The 22,808-nt window shown below is 39.1% G+C and overlaps 1 protein-coding gene across 2 annotated transcripts in view; it reads right to left on the bottom strand.

Annotated features, from left to right (window-relative positions):
• Window positions 1–22,808, bottom strand: part of DSCAM (DS cell adhesion molecule) — a 477,876-nt gene that overhangs the window by 51,213 nt on the left and 403,855 nt on the right. For both annotated transcript variants that reach the window (XM_084536387.1, XM_084536388.1), the window contains 3 exons: window positions 12,370–12,523; window positions 2,963–3,080; window positions 1,986–2,149 (listed from right to left, as the gene is read on the bottom strand). In XM_084536387.1, coding sequence (XP_084392513.1) covers window positions 1,986–2,149; window positions 2,963–3,080; window positions 12,370–12,523 — 436 coding nt within the window. The remainder of the gene's footprint in view (window positions 1–1,985; window positions 2,150–2,962; window positions 3,081–12,369; window positions 12,524–22,808) is intronic.

Raw genomic sequence — 22,808 nt, 5'->3', positions numbered from 1 at the left:
TGTCTGCCAGTGTTCAAGAGGCAATTGGATAATTTCACAGAATCACAGAATTTCTAGGTTGGAAGAGACCTCAAGATCATCGAGTCCAACCTCTGACCTAACACTAACAGTCCCCACTAAACCATATCCCTAAGCTCTACATCTAAACGGCTTTTAAAGACCTTCAGGGATGGTGACTCCACCACTTCCCTGGGCAGCCCGTTCCAATGCCTAACAACCCTTTCGGTAAAGAAGTTCTTCCTAACATCCAACCTAAAACTCCTCTGGTGCAACTTTAGCCCATTCCCCCTCGTCCTGTCACCAGGCACGTGGGAGAATAGACCAACCCCCACCTCGCTACAGCCTCCTTTAAGGTATCTGTAGAGAGCAATAAGGTCTCCCCTGAGCCTCCTCTTCTCCAGGCTGAACAAGCCCAGCTCCCTCAGCCGCTCCTCGTAGGACTTGTTCTCCAGGCCCCTCACCAGCTTCGTCGCCCTTCTCTGGACCCGCTCAAGCACCTCAATAATGATGCCCTCATTAATATGGTTAGCCCTGAAATGGTCAGGCAGTTGGACTAGAGGGTCTTTAAAGGTCTATTCCAACCGAACTATTCTATTCTATTCCAATAAATACATTATATAAATTTCAACATGGATATGAAAAGAAGTTGGCAATATGTACCAGTTGACCTTATCCTGACATTTCATAGAATCATAGAATCATAGAATATCCTGAGTTGGAAGGGACCCTTAAGGATCATCAAGTCCAACTCTTGACACCGCACAGGTCTACCCAAAAGTTCAGACCATGTGACTAAGTGCACAGTCCAATCTCTTCTTAAATTCAGACAGGCTCGGTGCAGTGACCACTTCCCTGGGGAGCCTGTTCCAGTGTGCAACCACCCTCTCTGTGAAGAACCCCCTCCTGGCGTCCAGACTAAATTTTCCCTGCCTCAGCTTAACCCCGGTCCCACGGGTCCTGTCACTAGTGTTAATGGAGAAAAGGTCTCCTGCCTCTCGACACCCCCTTACGAGGAAGTTGTAGACTGTGATGAGGTCTCCCCTCAGCCTCCTCTTCTCCAGGCTGAACAGGCCCAGTGACCTCAGCCGTTCTTCGTACGTCTTCCCCTCAAGGCCTTTCACCATCTTCGTAGCCCTCCTCTGGACACTTTCCAACAGTTTCATGTCCTTTTTATACTGTGGTGCCCAGAACTGCACACAGTACTCGAGGTGAGGCCGCACCAGCGCAGAGTAGAGTGGGACAATCACCTCCCTTGACCTACTAGCAATGCCGTGCTTGATGCACCCCAGGACACGGTTGGCCCTCCTGGCTGCCAGGGCACACTGCTGGCTCATATTCAACTTGCTGTCTACCACAACCCCCAGATCCCTCTCTTCTAGGCTGCTCTCCAGCGTCTCATCGCCCAGTCTGTACATGCAGCCAGGGTTTCCCATTCCCAGGTGCAGGACCTGGGACGGGGAATTTAAAATTTCATTTTAAATGTTTCCTCATATTTTCCATCAGAAAAATTCTGCTCTTGGATAATGAAGTTTTTGCTCCCAGTGTAAGTACAGAGGTAAACTTCTGTTGACAGCTTCTTAAAAGCTAAAGACAAGATTTTCCTCTCTTTCCGAATTTTGTAATTTTTAAATAAATACATCTACTTTTTATTGGAAGAAGACATAAGGTCATACCTTCTTGGTAAATAACATGAAAATAACTGAATGCAAACAGTTGTCAATCCAACGTCCAAATCTTGCATGCAGACTTAACTGCAAGTTTGTTAATCATTCCATCAAAAGCAAAACATCTACCATAAAAGAAAATACTGATATCTGAGTCAAAATGACATGCATAATACTTTCTTCATTAATTTGGAAGAATGAAATTTTTATTAACATAGATTAGTACTAATATTTTATGTATACCCGCTAACACACATACCTATGTATTACAATCACATAGCAGTTAATAGCTGTGATAACAATTACAACATAGATTCTTACCTTGTACCTGCAAATTCAAAATTATTTCATCTGATCCCCAGTTGTTACTGGCCACACAGCTGTAGTATCCAGAGTCTTCTGCTTTCACAGTACGGATGACAAAGCTGCCATTGCTAAAGATGCTTCTTCGCCCATCAATCATCACTAGACTGGGTGTCCCGTTACTACCTCACAGGAAACAAAATGCATACATTAAAGAAGTTACAAAATTACTCAGAATTGGATGTTTTTGAAGCAACTAAGAATGAAAAGAAAATTTGGATGGGTATGGGGTGGTGGGAGGTCCTCCTTTATAAAGATAACAAAGGAGTACTTTCTGCTGGGAAACACCTGCCATTCACTTAAAGAACTCATTTCTTCTATCTGCTCTTTCATAAAATGTAACAATAAAAGGCTGTTCCTGGCTACAAAGTACATCATTATATATATATGTATATAAAAAAAAAGGTTATGTGTATCAATCCAAAAGATGGCATCAGAGCACTGCAGTATCACTGCTTACACAGTGCTTGGATGAAAATTATTGTCCATGTGTGTTTCCATGTGTGACTCTGTCAAACTGTGAAACTACAGATCAAAACAAAATAAGGGAAAACAAGAAATGTGCAAGGCTCATGTTTATACACTGTTTATACACTCCACAGTGTGACTGAAATGTATCAGACATTTTTTTTCTGAGATTGAAATGCTACTGTGGCCCTAAAGTTAAAAGAGAAAGGTCATCTAGATTTAACATTTTCATTTAACTTTTGCCCCTTCTTCATAACTTTTCTTCTCTTTTTGATACCTTCTAATCACCACATCCAATCACTTTTAGTTCAAGGAATTTTTGAACTTCTGCTCTACTGTGACTGTATGCAGTCCCCACAAATGACCCTTTTCTTATCTTCTAATCCTTCTCTGTCATGAAGCATTGACATCTTCAGGATTTTAGGCACATGGACTTTACTTGAGTAATACATTTAGTTGCTGGTTACCTATCCTTCATCCATTTGACTGTTGGAGCTGGGTCTCCAACAGCTTTGCAAGGGAGGACAATGTCCTTCATCCAGGGAGTTGTCACCGTGCCACTGAACGTCAAAATTCTGGCAGGAGCTGAGCAAGAGAGAGTGAGAAGACTGAAATGAGGTGCTTATTCATTCATACAGTCATTTGAAGGGAAACACACACACGAAGAACTAAACCTTGAAACACGAACCCATCTCTTTCAAAGCCATGCTTTTAGGTAACTTACTCCACTTAATTCATAATAACAGCTACTTACTTAAGAACAAATGCTGCAGTTTTAGTATCTGGAAGACAAATAACTAGCAGAGAAACGAAAAGGAAGACTGGAAGAGTGCTTGTAGAACAAAAGAGTAAAACTGGTTATTGATCATCTTTGCTGATCTTTGTCTGCTTTGTAGTAAATATTATGGATGAAAATTATGTGAAATGGCTGCTTCTCTCCAAAATTCCAGCAGGAAGGGTCTGCAATTGACAGGTATCTTACCAAAGCTAAATTACTGATCCATGACATTTGTTATAATAAGTCTTGGCTTCATTTAAACTATGAGAAAACCAATGCTTATACTCCTGAGGAGAAAGTTGTACGTACTCTCAATTTCTCTGTCAGGTTTAGGTTACTGGGATTAGTTCTTAATTACTAAACTACGCTTTCATTGGCTCAGGAGCTATCTTTGTTTTAACTTGCCTCTCCTATGAAAGAGGTAATTTCTGAAAAGCTCTTTCCATGTCTCAGTTATAATTCTGTGATCATAATTTTTCTTGTTAACTCTCTCTCTCTCTCTTTTTCTTTTCTTTTTTTTTTGTTTTTAAACTGGTGATTCTGGTTACCTACAATAAACATACTTCTCTCAACTCTTTGTAGAAATGGACCATATCAAGCTCTTCAGAAATATACTTTGCTGTCTGCTGTCCAAACTGGTCTTTATTCTTGAAAAATAGATTTTTCACCATGGATGAGATGATTTGTGCAATTATGTAGTCCAGTATATTTTTTATCCCTAGCAACAGGGTGGTGTTAGTCAACATTTGAGACTAAAACTACAGATAACTTCTTTTTCCAACAGTAATCATACTGTTTAATGGGGTGGCATAAGCGTGATTCCACAGAAGAAATTCAAACTGGGTTGGTAGTTTTTTTCCAGGTCAGTTAAAGGCAAGATGGCTTATTGCCACCGCTTTGGTCAGGGAGTGGAGCCAGAAAGGAGTATTCAGCACTTTTTGCAATGACAAGTTGAAGCCATTCTGGCAGCTGAGAATTACCAGAAATGAACATGGCTGATTTTAGAACAGCTTATACAGAGCTCCGAAATACTGGATTGAATACACAGAGAAGCTTTTAGGTGCCTTAGAAAAGTTCATTCAAGTGTGTAGATATATCCTCAGAGTAATATAAACAAACATACTATGTGTTTAAATAAACAAACAAACTAACAAAAATTTGGGTTTACTAAGTTTGTATTAGAACTCAAAAGACAACCACAAATTAATATTTCTGTATTATTATCTGTCAGGTATTTCTGTAGAGGCTAAGCTATACAACAACACTGACTTCAAATGTGGAAATAAGAGTGGCTTCTTTTTGGAAAATGTTCTATGAAAGAACCTATGAAAAATGTAGAGATAATTACATATTTTTAGCTTATGACCTTGAGACTAAAGGAGCTCAAGACACGTCAACAGAAGTTTCTCTTCCCTGTTTTCTGAGAAAGCACAGATTCTAATACAGTGCCTGGAAATATTACTTTCTTTTTTATTCACTGAGAAAGCTCAATTTATTTTAATGCCAAGTTCTAGTGAGAATTTATATTTTAAATATATTTCCCAATTGCCCTATTGGCTCCAGAATTCAAACATTTTTTTTTTTTCTTTAAACATGACATTTTCCCATGAACTTTAAGATGGACAGGCTTGTTACAACAGCTACTGAATTAAGCAAAATAAACCTTCATATGTTAATTTGTTAATACACCTCAAAGAGTATATGTGAAGTCCACAAACATGAACAGACACTTAAATCAGTTCTGCTCATGTCACCTTTCAGGTCAGCTAAACATATAAACAAAGTATCACCTGTGTAGTTTCAGTCTATAACATACATAAACGCTAAAGTTGTGTTAAGTTTCAGTGAGATTTATTACTCAAAAATGACACTTGATAGAAACTGAATTCTTTTTGGACTTTAAACATACATTTCAAAGACACATACTGAATACAGATACTTAAAATACTGTATTTTTAATCCTGATCTACTTTAATCATCCACATTGATCAGACCTTGCATTTAATAATCCTTTATGCACCAACTGGAAAAATGCTAGCTAGCATCAAATATAACTGTGATTTTTCATCTCAATGGGTTTTTATCCTCTACTAATAATATTAAAAAAAAAAAATCTTGCATAATGGAGCAAACCTTTTAGAGTGAAGGGAAATTACTTCAATGGGCTGCAGTGGGATTTGAGATATTTGTAAAAAGAAATGATTTCACAGATTATACGACCAGTTTGGACAGTATAGCCTATGTTCTCTTCAAGCCTTGTGGAAGATTAAGTTTCCCAAGAGATATTTCTTTGGTCACAATTTTAACTGAAAACATAATAGCTTTTTAAAGATTTAGTTAACAGAAAAAGTCCAGGTTAGGTGTTGCCACAATGCTACTTTCCAAGCTGCCAAATACTGGTATGTCCACTCCTGGCATTACAGGAGCTGAACAGACAGACCTGGCTCCCTCCTGGCTGCTCTGATGGTTAGCCTCAGTGTTTCTGCTTGTGCTACCTCAAGGAGGTGATACACCTGAATAATGCTAAGACAATGAATGGTCATTAAGTATAATGAAATAGACTTGCTTTGCACTGTGGCACTCCTAAAGATATATCTTCTAGAAAAGATTTACAAAGGCCTATACTACCACAAGCCATGGGCTAATTAGCTACTGAAACTGAAAAATGCTCATTCTACCCAAAGACTGCATATGTGATATGAAATGTTGATGCCACTGAAATTAGTGTTACAAGGCTCATTTTTCTTCAGTGACGTTAGGTTTTTGTTGCAGGAGATGTCTAATGGCACTCGAGCAATCTTAAAAAGCAGCAGGAGATGCTGTCAGCAATGACTGCCTACAAAACGCATCTGGCCCGCTCCTAGTAACTCTAGGGCATTCTGAACACTGGTGGTCAGAAACTCGAATTCCTGTTCCATGCAGGCATTCCCTCTGCACCATGAAGTCTGAAATCTCATTTAAAATGAGATATTAATCCTTTTCTCCCTATCTTCTCCACCTCTCCAGCAGTGTTTCTCAAAATATTCAGCTATTTCTAACTGCTGCCACTTTAGAACAAAGCATGTATAATGCAGGAATCCTGCTGAAGCCTTCAGCATGACTTGGCACCATTATTACCAAACTTTTTTTTTTTTTTATATTCATTTATTTTTAGTAGTTAACAGTGAATACTTCATTAAGTCATAGGTTTGGTGCTATATCTCTAGAGCACATTTCTGTTGTAGTTCTGATTTTCAATATCCTGTGTGTTTCACTGCATTGTGATGTGCAGAAGTAATACAAACTTCACAGTAGCATAGGACAGTGGTAGGATTGCAGATCATAACTCAGAAGCGCACATTACAAAGCATAGAGGACTATTTTTGTGAAAATAGCCACAGCTTCTTATGCATTATCTATTTCTTTCATGCACTGAGTGCTTTTAACGAGGTGGTAAAACAACATGAAAATTCTTAACTTCAATTTTATTTATAGCTTAACTTCTAGTAATGTTCTGAGACTGCTAACAGGTACACAAACAATAGAAAACTAGTAACAAAATAAATGCCTAGTGAAGTTCATCTGACAGTAATAGGTTTGGAATATTAAGATGTATTCATAAGGTTGAAATACCTTGAGTCTCATAGAACTCTCCCTTTTGAGCCAAGAGAACGTTGTGTAGCATGTAGGCAATTCAGCTGTAGGCCTTGCCTTGTTGCTATCAAAGCTACGCAAATACCTACCCACCAGCCTGACCTTGGATGGCATGACATTGGATTAGGACCATGTCTGTTCATACATTGTACTGGGTCTGGCTGGAATGTTAACCTTCCCAGCAGCAGCCCATACAGTGCCGTACTCTGCACTTGTAGCTGGAACAGCAGTGTTGTCACACCAGTGTTGTGCCTACTGCTGAGCAGCAGCGGCACAGCATCGGGCCTTTCTCTAACCCTCCTAGGGGGTGGGCAAACAGTGAGGAGAGAAACATCACTAGGGCAGCTGACATAAACCAATCAAAGGGATATTCCATACCATGTGATGTCACACTCAGCAATAAAAGGTGGAAACAGGAAGAAGAGGGGAGGGGTGGGCTCTCGTTGGGAAAACGTTGGTCCTCCTCTTGAACACCGGCTACGTGCGTTGAGGCCCTGCTTCAAGGACGTGGTCAATCATCGCTCATTTGTGGGAAGCAGAGAGTCGTTTCTTTCCTCTGCACTTCCATATAGCCTTCATTTATTTTATTTGTTTGTTTTCCTCCCTTCTTTTTATTTTTCCCTTTCCCCTTTCCCTTTTTATTTCCCTTTAGTTAAATTGTTTAGTTCATAATAATCTTTATTTAATCATTATTATTATTTCCCTTTAATTAAATTATCCTTATCTCAACCCATGAGTTGTTCTTTGCTTTACTTCTCCCCCTCCTCATCTAAAAGAGGGGGAGTGAGAGAGCAGTTGTGGGGTTTAGCTGTCCAGCACGGTAAAACCACCACATACATGTATTTATTTCAAATTATACAGTCATTAATTGAAGATAGAGAGGTACCTTCACTGAAGAGTGAGCTTTTTCATGATAATGAGGTTTTCTGTGTGTTTAGTTGTTTAAATTATGAATTCTATTACCTACTCTAACTGTCGTGGAAGAAGTGTCCATAACTTCTTTGCAAGATGCCATAACATATTTTTTTTCTCTAGAGAACACAACTAGATTTTAAAGGCACGGGGGAACAAGAGCCATGGCAGTTCACTGCAGCTTAATCCAAACAAAAGAGCAATCGGTTAATACCATGGGTTAGGAGTCTCTTTCATTTACTTTCTCAAAGAATATAGTGTGTATTCCTGTACGCTGAATTCTTAAAGAAACAGACTGATAAGGTGTGTATAGTATCATGTCAGTCCTGTATGCAGTTTAAAAACATTAAATACACAAAGCAACATAGACTAGGAGACAAATCTGTTAAACATTAATGCTCAGGTAGTCTACAAGAACAGGAGAAACTTAACATTAAAGTCAGAGATTTCTTCCAAAAGGATTAGATTACTATACATCTAGTTCTGTCATCGTCATGTTGCTGGGAAATGCCATTCTTAATCAACCATGATCAGAAAACAAGAAGAACAAGGTGCGTGCAAGGTTTTCTGTTTTTTATATATATTTGATAGGCTAAAAACACAACTTCCAAGACAACAATGAAGCATAATTTGGGGGGACATAATCTGCTTACATGGAGACTGAACTTTTATCTCTGTAGTTACTTTTCATTTGTTGGGGTTGTATTTGCTTATTTTTGACAGTTAATTACAGAGAATAACAATCTGTTCTGAGACACTAAAGGAAGAAATGTTAACTTGAATTAAGCTTTCATTTAAATTGGACTAGCCATTTCACATCAACCCCCTATCTAGTCATTCTCATTGTTCTCAGAGGGGTTCTTAAGGAGGTTATAATTAAGTTGGCATAATTCAATTCCAAGTTAACTCTCATTAGCTGTCATGATATTACCATTGTTTGGACAGTTACTGTGAAATAAGTGGAGAAAGAAGGAAGCAAACAAGTTCAGAATAATGGTCAGTCAAATGTTCATGAACTGGAGACTTTCCCCTCCCCATATTGCATCCCATTTGCACTTCTTTTGGCAAAATTAGTTTACAACTGCTTCTACAACTGTGATGTGTTACTTGTTTCAGATGTGTTGGGGAGAGAAAGATCTTTAAGGCTATTAACTCTGCCCATCCTTCTTTATGTGTGTGTCCACCGTCCTCATCACTGATAACCATTTCTCCCAACTCTCTAAAAGGCCCAGTGATGCATTCATACAGGAAATCTTGTACACGATATAATAATTTCTAACCTGGCTATATCCAAAGTTCATAAAATCACAATGTATCAGTATTCCTAATGCCCATCAAAATTTCCACAACACATTACAGAAACACAGTCACAGAATCATCTAGGTTGGACGAGACCTCCAGGTTTACCTAGTCCAACCTCTGACCTAACACTAACAAGTCCTCCATTAAACCATATCACTAAGTTATACATCTAAACATCTTTTAAAGACCTCCAGGGATGGTGACTCAACCACTTCCCTGGGCAGCCTATTCCAATGCCTAAAGTCTGTCTAAAAGATATTTTCATATAGAGGATAATTCTGGCTTCAACAATATCATGTGCCATAGACAGATAGAAGAGCTAAATATTTATTGCATGAAACCGTAACCTTGTACTTCTCTTTTACCTCCCTGAGTACTCTGACCTGTGTAGAGCCAATGAAAGTGGAAGTGAGAAGTTTCCAAGTCCTACTTGGGGCCAATAGTTCTTGGAGAGCAAACACGCAAACCACCAAAGAAAAGCCACTTTCCTTAAGTTTTCAAAAGAATCACAGAATCACAGAATTTCTAGGTTGGAAGAGACCTCAAGATCATTGAGTCCAACCTCTGACCTAACACTAACAAGTCCCCCACTAAACCATATCCCTAAGCTCTACATCTAAACGGCTTTTAAAGACCTCCAGGGATGGTGCTCAACCACTACCATGGGCAGCCTGTTCCAATGCCTAACAACCCTTTCAGTAAAGAAGTTCTTCCTAACATCCAACCTAAAACTCCCCTGGTGCAACTTAAGCCCATTCCCCCTCGTCCTGTCACCAGGCACGTGGGAGAACAGACCAACCCCCACCTCGCTACAGCCTCCTTTAATGTACCTGTGGAGAGCGATAAGGTCACCCCTGAGCCTCCTCTTCTCCAGGCTGAACAAGCCCAGCTCCCTCAGCCGCTCCTCATAGGACTTGTTCTCCAGACCCCTCACCAGCTTCGTCGCCCTTCTCTGGACTCTCTCGAGCACCTCGATGTCCTTCTTGTAGCGAGGGGCCCAAAACTGAACACAGTACTCAAGGTGCGGCCTCACCAGAGCTGAGTACAGGGGGACAATCACTTCCCTAGCCCTGCTGGCCACACTACTTCTTATACAAGCCAGGATGCCGTTGGCCTTTTTGGCCACCTGAGCACACTGCTGGCTCATATTCAGCCAACTATCAACCAATACTCCCAGGTCCTTCTCCGCCAGGCAGCTTTCCAACCACTCATTTCCCAGTCTGTAGCACTGCTTGGGGTTGTTGTGTCCCAAGTTCAGGACCCAGCACTTGGCCTTGTTAAATTTCATACAAATTATTCATCACTTTTTTTTTCAGTCCAAAGCGTGTATTTGTAAGAGAGGTTTTTCCTCTAGCATCATCTAATTAAAATTTTATATCAGAGTATAACTATTAGTTCTAACCTTGACTGGATGCATTCTATTGTCCTTCAAAATAACATCCGTTCCATACTGACTTGCCTATATTGAAGTAAATAATTGCGTTTCCTTAAAATACCCTTGTCTTCTCATACAAGCACACATCGAAACCTTAGCCCTGCTTCCTTGAGGTGTTTTTCCAATGTTCCTCATCCACCTTTTAAGATCTCAGCTTTGGTGTCACCAATGTTCAAAATGTTGTATGCAATCGTCCTACAAGGAATTCAACAATGGAAAAGCTTCAGACTTTTCAGATCCTTTAGACTTTTCATAACCTTTCAGGTTAACACTGTATAGCTAATAAGAGAAAAGATTTTCTGAAAGAATGTACAGAAACTGCCTGATATCAAAAGAAGCTGAAGGTAAAAGTGACTTGCCAGTTGGCAAAACCAACCTGTAATAGGGAGCAAGCATTTGCCTGTTTCTTCCAAATTATGCCATTTTACCTTGCTAGACCCTGCCAACATTACCACCAACAAATCTGCCATGGTGTTCTACAGTAGGAAAACACAGTAGTTCATACAACTTTCTTACAGTCATGTTGAAAAATATCCATCTCATATGGTAAAAACTTTGGCCTAAAAAAAATGGCAAAGAAGACATGTGAGTTCCCATCAGAAGCCGGAGGAGCTCTGTTTTCAACTTCTATGTATTGGTAACTACTTTTTTTTTGTGTTAAAATAGTACCCTCCAAACACCATCACTGGTATTCATGACAATAGCTCTGATAGTTAATTTTCCGTCATCAAATTGGTTAGCTACCATCTGAGTAGGTAGGAACAGAAAGCCTCCCTATGGTGACAGCATATGCTCTTCCATGCAGAAAATGCTTTCATGTTGGTGGCATTTTGCTGAAGTTCTGTAATGCTTTTTAAAGAAGTATCTGTCTTTGTAAAGCACTAGACACTTTACATTATTACATCATTAGCAATATGACTGAAGCATAGCAGGCTTTTAAAACTCTAAAGTCAATCAAATATATCTACTTTTGCAACTTTAGGGACCTGTGCACTACATGGTTCATATTGTCAAATGATCTCATATTACCAATTTGAACGGAAAAGATAGAAAATCAGGCCGAATACCCCGTTTAAAGAGTGGGTCTGACTGAATTCTTCTCACCTTCTTATATAAAATGTTAGGTTTCTATTTCCAAACTAAGGACCAATAGTGTTGTGAGCATCATGTCTCACAGAACAGGTAATTAAGAATACATGGGCCCAAGTAATATATGTTTTTTAGAACAACAAATACAGCTGGAAGAAAATATGGAAGATTTGAGGCACATCATATTCAGATTTGAAATAGAAGCAGCAAACTTAATATAAAAAAAAAAATAAAAATGCAAGTTGAGAACTATTGTTCAGAGTTTAGATATACTAATCAGACTGCTTAGCACAGAAGGTAGCAAAGTACCTGTGGAGTACACAAGAGATATTAGTAAAGAGAGGAATTATAAAGAAGTTATCTTGTGTGACCAAAAAAAAAAAAAAAAAGGAGGCACATTCAGAAAGGGAGGGAGATCATCTGAAAACTCTCTGTACCCAACAAAAGAAGATAAAAAATGCTCAAAAAAACTATTTATTTCCTTCTGTGGTAGGTGGGATGAATTACCCCCTAGAGGACCACATCATTCTTTCTCTCTCTGCTGACTACTGCAAAAGCTTGGGTAATTAGCTGAGAGTTGTCACCTAACTTTTGGAGAGAACTGAAGTTGCTACTGACAAATCCCATACTTAGTAAGCAATGAGACCTAAATAAACCACATGCCAATTATAACAGTAATTAGCATTGTAAAATTCTGAATTGCTTAAAAAGTGCTGTCATCATACCTTTTGCTAGTGGTTCTACAGTGATGATCTCGCTGCTGTTGCCTCTTCCTGCAGCAGTCACTGCTACCACCCAGACGCTGTACTGGCGATTCCGACTCAGGTTGGGGATTCTGTAGGAAAATGAGTCGGGAGAGGCTTCAAACTCGCTGATCACCTGTGACAGGAGAGACAAATATTTCCAAACTCAAATAAATGGTATTTGGAAAAGTCTGCTAAGCTGAGTGCTACAAAACCTGTTACTTCAGGGTAATTGGAATGAGTATCAATTGCTCCACACAGATGGTGAATGGCAATAAACAGAGCAGACACAGTAACTCATTGCAATCAATTTATATTCAGTGAATTTGGGCCTATATTTTGTTTACAAATTATTTATTTATTTAGCTTAGGATTTTTATGTGTCTGTTTATTTTTACAGGGTTGGATAAGCAATTTAAGTTAAAGTATTTGGCAAATTTGTACCGTGAATTGTTCTGACAAACCAGTTTTGGTTTAGACTAAACAGAAGAGGATTCAGCACTGCATCTGCTATGAAAACTGGAGTTTACTACTCCATAGGTCACCTAGAACCTTTGTGCTAGTGTACCTTATCCCTGGGTTTGGTGATTTATTCCCTTAGTAATGGAGTGAATCAAGAAATAAAACTGTTCTGTAATAGACTATTCAAACTTCCCACGAGTCTAGTTTTGTTTTATCATAAAATTACTTTCATTCAAAGATTCCCAGCTGAAGGTCATCTCCACTACTTAGCTGCATTAGCAGTGAAGAAGTACATGCACTGGAGGAAATGCTAGTTGAGTCTGGAGAATATAGATTTATATTTTTGTGCACTGTGGCATATAGTCCACAAGAAGCTCTACTCCTTCGTGGAGGAGAAGGGAAACTTCATCATGCCTCAGCAGTATTACAGTATTCAGTGTAGCCATTTTCATTTCTGACATGAGCTTTGTAATTCTTGCATGTAAAAACAGATAGGTCACTAACCATTAGAAGGAATAATAAAGGCTCACTTTCCTATGCCATATTAAGCATAGCAATAGCTAACTAATGTCAGGCTAAAAATAATTAGAATATTAATGACGTAGAAAAGAAACTTTCACTGCGAATCTACATTGACATGTTATTTTTAATGCAATCTAAACTTGATTCAGACTGACAGAAGGTGTGCAAGGAAACTCTTTGATATACAAATACCTGCTGCTGGTAAAGGCCAATTTCAGCTGATTAGCATTTCAAAAGGTAGTTTGAGCTGAAAGCATTGGGATATATAGTTGACTCTTCAAAGTGAATTCCAAATAAATGATTTTATTTTTCTGAGGTGTCTTTAAATAACTCTTCAGTGTAAACTGGCAGCCAGTTTCAGCTACTTAATGTGTCACTGTGTTTCTCTCTTCTTGATCTGGCATATCCTGTGGCTAGGGGAGGGTGGATTCATCTCATCTCCTTCTGAAATCTACAGTGAAGACATGTAGATAGATCTATGCCATTCTAAACCTTGACTCCCGTTAGAGACACTGCAAAGAAACATGCACATCTAAGGCAAGGTTCTTCTGGTCTATTTGGGACACATACACTGCAGTGGGATGAATCATGCCTTAGACATACCTATTTTTCCCCATCAGCTCTCTAAGTGTTGCTCAACATTCAACTCTAGAGTGAGCTCATAACTAGCTCAATAATAGTTGTCCTGAAGACATCTTAATTTGAGTAAGATGGAAAACATTCCATCAAGATAATGTGCTTATTAACTAAAGTATTTACCTCCTTGGCTTTTATACAAATGTGTGCTTCTATTTGCTTCTGTGAGACCACAACCTGTTTCCTCTATAAACTTTTCTGGGGAGACTGGTTTGCTCCAGCTCACAATCTCACTATACTTTCTAGACAATCTCATTGCTCCTGTCAAAATGCCAAGTCAGTTTGTCCCATTTAGCAAGCATTTGCCTGGGTTTCCACTTCTGATATGAAGAGGTCAGTGCAGGCAGACACTCCTATTATTATATGAAATATTACAACAGGTTTTGAGAGCCATCTGTCTTGACATTTACATGAGAATATTGGACAAATGCCTGTGGCTTGACAGGCTGGATCTTTGTGAGGTTATACATAAAAATTAATGTATTGATCATAGCACAGGAAGACGAATTTTAATATTCATGAAGCAGTATTTCCTAGGGTTAATTTGAAAGTCAAACAGGCTAGGCTGTCTCTGGTACTTAGGTTCCACTCATTAATGCAGCCATCTTGCACAAGCTAAAAAAACCTTCTAAAACACGTGGACAGAACGTGAATATGGTAAACCATTACAGACCTCTGCATTGCTAAAATTTCATTCCAGCAAGCATCATTCCAGTTAAAGGTATACTGTTTTTTTTTATTTTTTTTTTTATTTTTTTATTTTTTTCCCTAGACTCTTCCAAAGGCAGCCATAATTCTGCAGATCTCCTGCTTGAAATGCGTTACTGTTCAGCTCCCCTCTACCATGGCAGAAGCTAGGATAGTCAGACAGACAAGAACCTTGTATAAAATTGCTAAACACAACTTGGGGAGTAGAGATTTTATGTTTGGGACAAAGAGAGAATCTAAGTAGAAAAGGAAAATCTCAGCCTTGGAGATACAGCACTGTTACAAAACTCTCCTGCTCTCAGGGCTGATGTAAGAGAAAAACAACCAACCATCCAAAATTCCCATTTGCAGCGTGGTCAGCTGTGAGAGAATCTCAAAGTAGAGAATCTCTCTCTCCCTGGGGCTCCAAAGGCAGAAGAATCACAGAATTAGTTTCTCTATTGTCTTTTTAAATGCCTTGTCTTTAATTCCATTCCTCCTCCTACAGAGGATCGGCTTTATTAATGCATATCCAATTGTAGTCCTTTCAAATATAAATTCAATTATTCATTAAATTAATTTAAAAATGATTCTGGAAAATATATCTTCACTAAATTTGTGGTTCTTGTTTTCTTAAAAGAAACTGTTGTAGCAAAAGATTTTGGTTTCTAACTGGTTAACATATCTCTTCTGTTTCCTCAGCTAACATTCTCTGTTAAACACTTGGGGATGCTCCAGTGACAAAGAATCAATTTTACTTGTAACTTTTACTTGTCATTTCAATTAGACTAACATGCTAGAGATTTTCATTACACAAGAAGAAAAAAAATGGAGCTTTGTCAGCAAAGAGAAGATTAAACAATTGAAATAAGAAAAAGAATTAAAGGAATGTCACCTTGTCACATACTGGTCTTTCCATGTGCCAGTATGAAACATTTACTGTTATGTTATCCCAAAAGCAGTAACATACTTGCTCAATGGATTTTTTTCAACTGCTTATTTTTATTTTTTTAAATTTAGTTTATAGATGATAAGCTAATTTTTCTCCCATCTTCATCTCTCTGTCTAAGGAGCACAGACAGGGACAAAACTCTAAAAAGCCAGTGAGAGCTGTGCATAATAAAGTCAAATCAAAGCCCTTTACAAGAATGCAGTCAATCTACTTCTCAAACAAGGCAACAGCAAGAGATCCTGAGGAACAGCCACTGCAGGTAGTATTGTTTTCTTCTGATGCAACTTCAGCTGAACTGGTATGCATTGCTTTGTATGCTTTGAAATAGTATGCCATCTCCTGGCAAATAAATAGGAGATGTGCATAAACTCAGAACCCTTAGACTGTTTTTTGCTTGTTTGGTTGATTGTTGTATTTTCTAACACAAACAGGAAAAAAAAAATCAAAAGGGTGAATTCAAAAATTACGTTTTTAACAGTACTCAAGCAAACATGGAATTTCCCAAGTAGGGAATTAAGGTAACAGGTATCATTTACTCTGTACTGGAAGATTACATGAGTCAAAGCCTGTCTGTACCTTGTCTACAACCGCATATACACAATTTCTGATGTAAGGTAGGCACATTGAAGATCTATATGTTCTTGTTCTCTGCAAATTGTGAGGAAACACGGAGGTGAACTGAGAAAGCCATACGGAGACTTTTATGACAAGAGTGCAAAGCAGGAAAGGCAGATTTGCAGAGTGTTCTGTGAAGTACGAGAACATATGAGTTATTTACCTTAATGCTGGGTGCCTGATTGTTAAAATTAAATATATATATTTGTACTACATAGAGTAGCACGTGTGCTTTCACTACAAATTTAAGTATAAAATATGACTATAGAATCATGGCTGAAGGACCTTTAGAGTTCACCCAAGTCTATCCTCCTTCTCTATGCCAGATTCAACTATAGCTGCACAATTTCGGAAAAATATTTGTCCAACATGATTTTGAGGATTTACAATAAGTGAAGATTCTGCAACTCCCTAAGCTGCATGAACTATTCCACTGCTTAACTAATCTTATTATTAGAAAGCTTTCTTAAAGTCTACCTTGAGTTTCCTGCTGCAGTTTAAGCCCATATCTTATTTTTCCAGTTTACTAGGAACACAGAGAATTCTAACCTTCATATTTCCACCAGTCTTTAATCTGCATGAAGATTTGTCATTCCTTTCCTCATCAGTACCCTTATCTTTGTATGACTTAATAACTCCAGTGCTTTCAACTTTTCCAAGAAATCACATCTTTGCTAATAATATATGCTGTTGTCATTTGTACCATCTACCATTGCTCCACAGGCTTCTCAAATACAGTTTCTAAATCTCTATTTGACAATCTCTGAACATGGCATTTGGCTTTTCACAACAGTATTATAATGCTAGATGAAGTTCATCTTGTGATACAAAATAACCTAAAAATCCTCCTGTGAAGAATCTAGCCACTGGCTCTCTGCCTACTACCTCTATAATTGGTTGTTCATAGTACCCATTTTCATGCACTTTTACCTCCACTAAATTTTATCTATTTTTCTTCCCAGACCAATTTCCCCATTTATCAAGATCATTCTGAATTCTAGTTTTGTCTCCAGTGTACTTGCAATCCCCCTCAGTCTTGTATCTCCTGCAAATTTAATAGGCACACTATTTCATTATCTGGGTCACTACCAAAACCACTGAACAGAAGTTGACTCAAGAAAGATAAATACATGTATGCTGCTCTTTCCTGTGCACAATAAGGAACCCCTGGTTTCATTGCCTCCTATAATGATCAGTTTTATATCTTCATTGCTAAATGGGGGAGAACCAGGAAGTATGTTGAGGACCTTGAACACAATGGTCCACACTGCTTTTGAATTTGAAATCTGGCTCATTTTTGGACTACTTTAAACAGCTCTCTTCAAAACAAATCTGCTTTAAAGGGGCTAGTACTAAGCCTTGTTGACTGCTGTCAGTCAATGTCACCTATTCCTGGGGCCAGGAGCTGCTCCACAACCCTTGTTCATTCAACAGTATAGAAGTGGCCTACAATGAGCATAGAAAAACATCTGTAATAAAAGTAAGCTTTTAGTTCTATAAGGCTGAAATACAGAGACCTACAGTTTTTGCACAACAGCATCAGAGAATTGTTTACCTTGCTCTACCTCAGACCTTTGTTGCACCTGGAAACAATACTTTAGGATTTATTTGACCGATAAGTTATCAGTAATGGGGGCTACAATAGGTAATTTTTACCTAAAGGGAATTGGGTTAACATGAAATCAGTACTTTACTATGTTTTACAAAGATTGAGTTACTATGTCTCTGAGACAGACCTGTGAGTGTGCTCTCTCAGTGAATTCCCTAATGAAGTAAAACTCTGCCTACAGACTTTTTCTTGGGATTATGGACAACTATTTTTCTTCAAATCTGCTGTTTTTTGCCTTGCTTCCTTCCACAGTTAAGCAGGCTGTCAGAGCTGCCAACAACAACCAGTTCACACTTTCAGTGAAAACGGACATCACTTTGGTTATATAACGTTTTCTAATCAGGTCTTGGTATTTTGGCTCGTGTTTTGAAATATGACATGTTTCTCACTCAGTGCTATTGAAGCTAACTGTTATAAGCTGTGCACAAAACAGAATGAATCTTCTGTGTACATTTTTTCTCCTTTTTCTTCAATTCTGAACTGAAATGTTGGAAAGTGAAGGACACAGATTTTGTAAAGAGCTGAGGTGGCTCCCTGCCTTCCCACCTGCAGGAAAGACTTGTGAATCCATTTCCAGAAACTAGGCCCAGGAGACAGTCCACTGTCTAGATCTCCAGGTAGCTCATGTAGCCAAGAACTCTGTTGCTTGGGAGCCACAGATATATACCATCTGCTTGTCCTTTTGCAGAACCCACTGGGGCCAGAGTGCTCATCTATATCCCTGGGCTCATGATCAGGGAAGCAGTTATGTGGTGTCACACGCAAGTAACCACAGGAAGGTCATGAGACCTCCTCTGGGCTGACAGTAGCTCTACTGCCTGCTCTGGTAGCCCCAAGAAGTCACCAGGTTTGTTCAGAGCATTTCAGTCAAACCACAAATTGTGTGACCCCCTCTGGTCCCGAGTCCTCTACTGTCTGTACAATACGGAATGGGACAAATCCATACCTGCTGAAATAAGCTGCAACTGATGCCAAGGACTTATTGTTAGACTATACTGATATATGTGTATGTGAGACTAGGTAGTGCGACAAAACCAGAGTTTTATGAAAAAATCAATATCAAATTTGTTTTAGTAGGACTTTGCAAGGAGACCTTTTAAAAATTGCATCAAACAGCACAGTGGCAGAATTAATTTATACTCTGTCACATCTCTCTTGAGATCTGCTCCATGACAAAAATAAGATAGGCAAAAAATTTAAAGTTGGCAAAGCAATTAAAAGAATAAATGTGTTATATTTGGGAGCTGGTAACAAAGCTGTGACATAACTATGAAAAAGCTGTAAACACTACGTGTGGTGTATTAAAAAGGACATCTTCTAGATACCATTCTAAATATGTTTTTTTTTATAATAACCCGCCAAATTATAGACTAGTTCTATACTATATAAAGAACAAGAATTAGTAAACATAAATATCTTCATGCTGTGAAATGTACTTTGCATGCACAGTGATAAATACTGCTGGTAGCACATAAATCAATGAGAAGGTATTTAAAATTCAACCTCACAGACTCTGCTGACTCTAAATAAGCTTCCATTCACCAGTAACTTTATCTGCTTAGTCCTCTCCTGACAGTTACTTTTCCCTCTCTTTTAAGAGACTTTCAGCATACCTTTATCCACAAAGTCTCCACGGAACAACAACAATCACTTCCTGCTTATAATTGCTTTTGTACTGCTCTCCAAGAGTTTTATTTGTCTTTAAGACCAGAGAGAAGCTGTGGGTCAGAGAGTATGATACAACACCACTACACATGGAGTAAGAATTTGTGCAGTTGCCAGACAAAAGCAAGAAAAATCTTGTGTCAAAAAAAAAAAAAAAATGTATAACATCTTGTACAACTACAGGACTCTCCTCAAAGAGTGAGAGGTATTGAGCAGGGTTGAAGTATATGTGGCAAAGTGTGGAAAGTACATCTTTGCAAACAAGCTTGCTAACTTAGTGGAGGGGACTTCAAAGTAGGTGTGCTTGAGGACAGTGACTATAACAGACAAAGAAGAGCACAAGGCACAAAGCAGATGTGTCCAGGAGACAACATGACATGACAGCATCTGACCTTTCTCCTGTAAGAGCTGCATGGTTTAGGACCCATTTAATATGTTTGTATTCTACTCCGTGTAGCTCTAGAGAATACACAATTAGAAATCCGTGTATAGTTGCAGAGCTACAACCTCACCGAGATTGTGGTAGCATGGTGGATAGCACTTATAATTGGTGTGCTGCAATGGAGGGATGCAGACTCTTCAGGAAAGATGTCTGGGAATGTGTGAAGGACAGCTTGCTCACTGTGTAAAAGAGTGTCATGAATACATGGAATGTTGTCTTGCGGCAGGATCAGAGGACAGACCAGTACTAGTGATATTATAGTAGGTGTCTGCTACAGATAAGGCAGATCAGGCCTTCTTTAAGCAGCTGAACAAAGCCCCACAAGCACATGCCTTGGCAGTTTTAAGTGACTTTAACCATAGTGGAAACTGCTGGATGGGTAATATGATTGGAAACAAGCAAACCAGGAGATTGCTAGTGTTATAAGACCATTTCTTTTTGCACGTGATCTGTAAACTGACTAGTGGATATGCTCTGTTGGATCTGTTGCCTACAAACAAGGAAGAACTGGCTGAAAATGTGAAGGTTTATGACAGCGTTGGCTGAGGTGATGAGGAGGATAGAGTTTAAGATCCTCAGAGAAGTGATCTCATGGGAAACTGTCCTGGAGGGTAAAGGGGCTCAGGACAGCTGGCTGGTCTTCAAGGACAATCCTCAGAATGCAAGAACGGTCTTCTGTAACATATGAGAAATTGAGAAAGTTTGGCAGAAGGCCATAGATCTCAACTGAGCTCAAACATGAGTAACATGAGTTACACAGACGGTGAAAGCAGGGGCAGGCTGCTTGGGAGGAAGACAAACACACCATATTCGTAGGGATAAGGTTAGAAAAGCAAAAGCTCAGATGGAGATGAAATAACCAAGGCAGATGAAGTGCAACAACGACAAAAAAAGGATTCTTTAAGTAATTAACCAGCATGATGAAGTCTAGGAAGAGTTTAGACACACTCACTGCTCAGTGAGGTTTGCCAGTTTTAAATGGTAAAGTTTACACTCAGGTCTCCAGATCACTGAATCTCCTCAGACAGTATGTGGGAGTGAAGCTGCACTCACAGTAGAGGGAGATTGAGTTAGAAAGCATTTAAGAATCACTTAATTAGACATAGAGAAACCCATAGCACCAAATGGGATGTATCTGAAGGTGATAAAGGAGGTGGCAGATGCCATTGTGAAGCTAACATTGGTTGTATTTGAAAGGCCATGGCAATCAGAGGAAGTTTCTGAAGACTAGGAAAAGGTAAATGCCATGTTCATCTTCAAGAAGTGCAAGAAAAAGTATCCAGATAACTACAGGCTGGTCAGCCTAGTCTCAATAACCTGATAAAGTTATTGAGAAAATCCCACTAGAACCCATTTTTAAACACATGAAGGAGAGGAAGGAACAACTGATCTGGATTTACCAAGGGCAAATCACACCTAACAAACCCGATTGTGTTCTATGATAAGGTGAATTGCACTGTGAACAAGGGGCATTGGATGTTGTGTACCCTGGCTTTAGCAAGGTCTTTGACCCAGTCTCCTGCAGCCTCCTTGTCACCAGGTTGGTGAAATACCAGATAGAGTAGCAGACAATAAAGCTGAAAATTGTCCACATTCCTGGGATCAGAGGTATGAAGTTCAGGTACAGGACAGTAATTAGTTGCATCCCTCAGGGATCGTTTTTTGGGACCAATACTGTTTAATGTTTTCATTAGTGACAGAATAGAGTACACTCTCAGCAAGTAAGTGAATGACTCAAAACTGGGGGGAATATTTTATATGCTGGAGAACAGGGCTGTTGTTCAGAGCAACCTAGACAGGCTGACCAGAGACTCATGAAGTTCAGAAATCAAATACAAAGACCTGAATCATGGATGGAATAACTCCATGAACCAATACTACCTGGTGGCCAAATGTCCAAGAGGCAGCTCTGCAGACAAACAGGCCTGGTGTTAGCAGCTCTTCATTCCTAATGGTATAGGCCAGCTGATCCAGGGAGGTGATTCTTCCCCTCCACTCTTCACTTGTGAGACTGCATCTACGTACTGTGTCCAGTCTTGGGCTCTCCAGGAAAAAAATGACCTGTACATACTGGAGCAAGTACAGAACAGGGTTGCCAGGCAATATTCAGGAGGCTGGAGTGCAGGACATAGATACCAGGACAGGCTGAGCTATCTGGGTCTGTCAGCCTTAAGAAGGCAAGGCTCAGAAGAGACTTTATTGCTGCCTACAGATACTTGATCAGATGACACACAGAAGACGGAGCCATGCTCTTCATGAAGCTGCAGGGTTGGAAACCATTTTTGACATGGGAAATGGTCTGAGCAATCTGATGTGATTAAACTCGCTTTCAGAAGGGTGACGAGGTGAAATCCAGAAGTACCTTCCAATCTAAATTTTCCTATTATTCTATAAAAGATTAAAAATGGCAGTCCAGATCCATGCAGCATACATATATAATAACTGAAACCAAACACCAAGAGAGATAATGTATTTCTTTTTTTCAGACTTGCACATAAGAATGCCACCAAGATGTCTCCTCAGTTATACAGTGGGAAAGATTCCAGTAAAACAAGTATGGCATTTTAGGCCATTGGCAGAATTGTATGTCTTTCACATCAGGACACTTTATATGCACAGTTGTCTAAACAAGTTCTGCTTTTAGCTTTCACTACCAGGAAATCAGAGAGTGATAGCAAGGTCATCTTATTCCATATCTTAATATGAGTGGAATGAAGACAAGAACCAACTGACAGTATCCTGAAAAGGAAAATCACTGAGAAGGAAAGCAGTCTCCCTTTATTGTCTTTTTATAGCACAGTTCTACTTACATGACTCCTTTCCATTAATCT

This window comes from Aythya ferina (assembly GCF_964211825.1).
Source record: "Aythya ferina genome assembly, chromosome: 1".
Lineage (NCBI taxonomy): Eukaryota > Metazoa > Chordata > Aves > Anseriformes > Anatidae > Aythya > Aythya ferina.
Note: the sequence above shows the minus strand (reverse complement) of the source record. Positions and strands in the feature narration are given on the sequence as shown.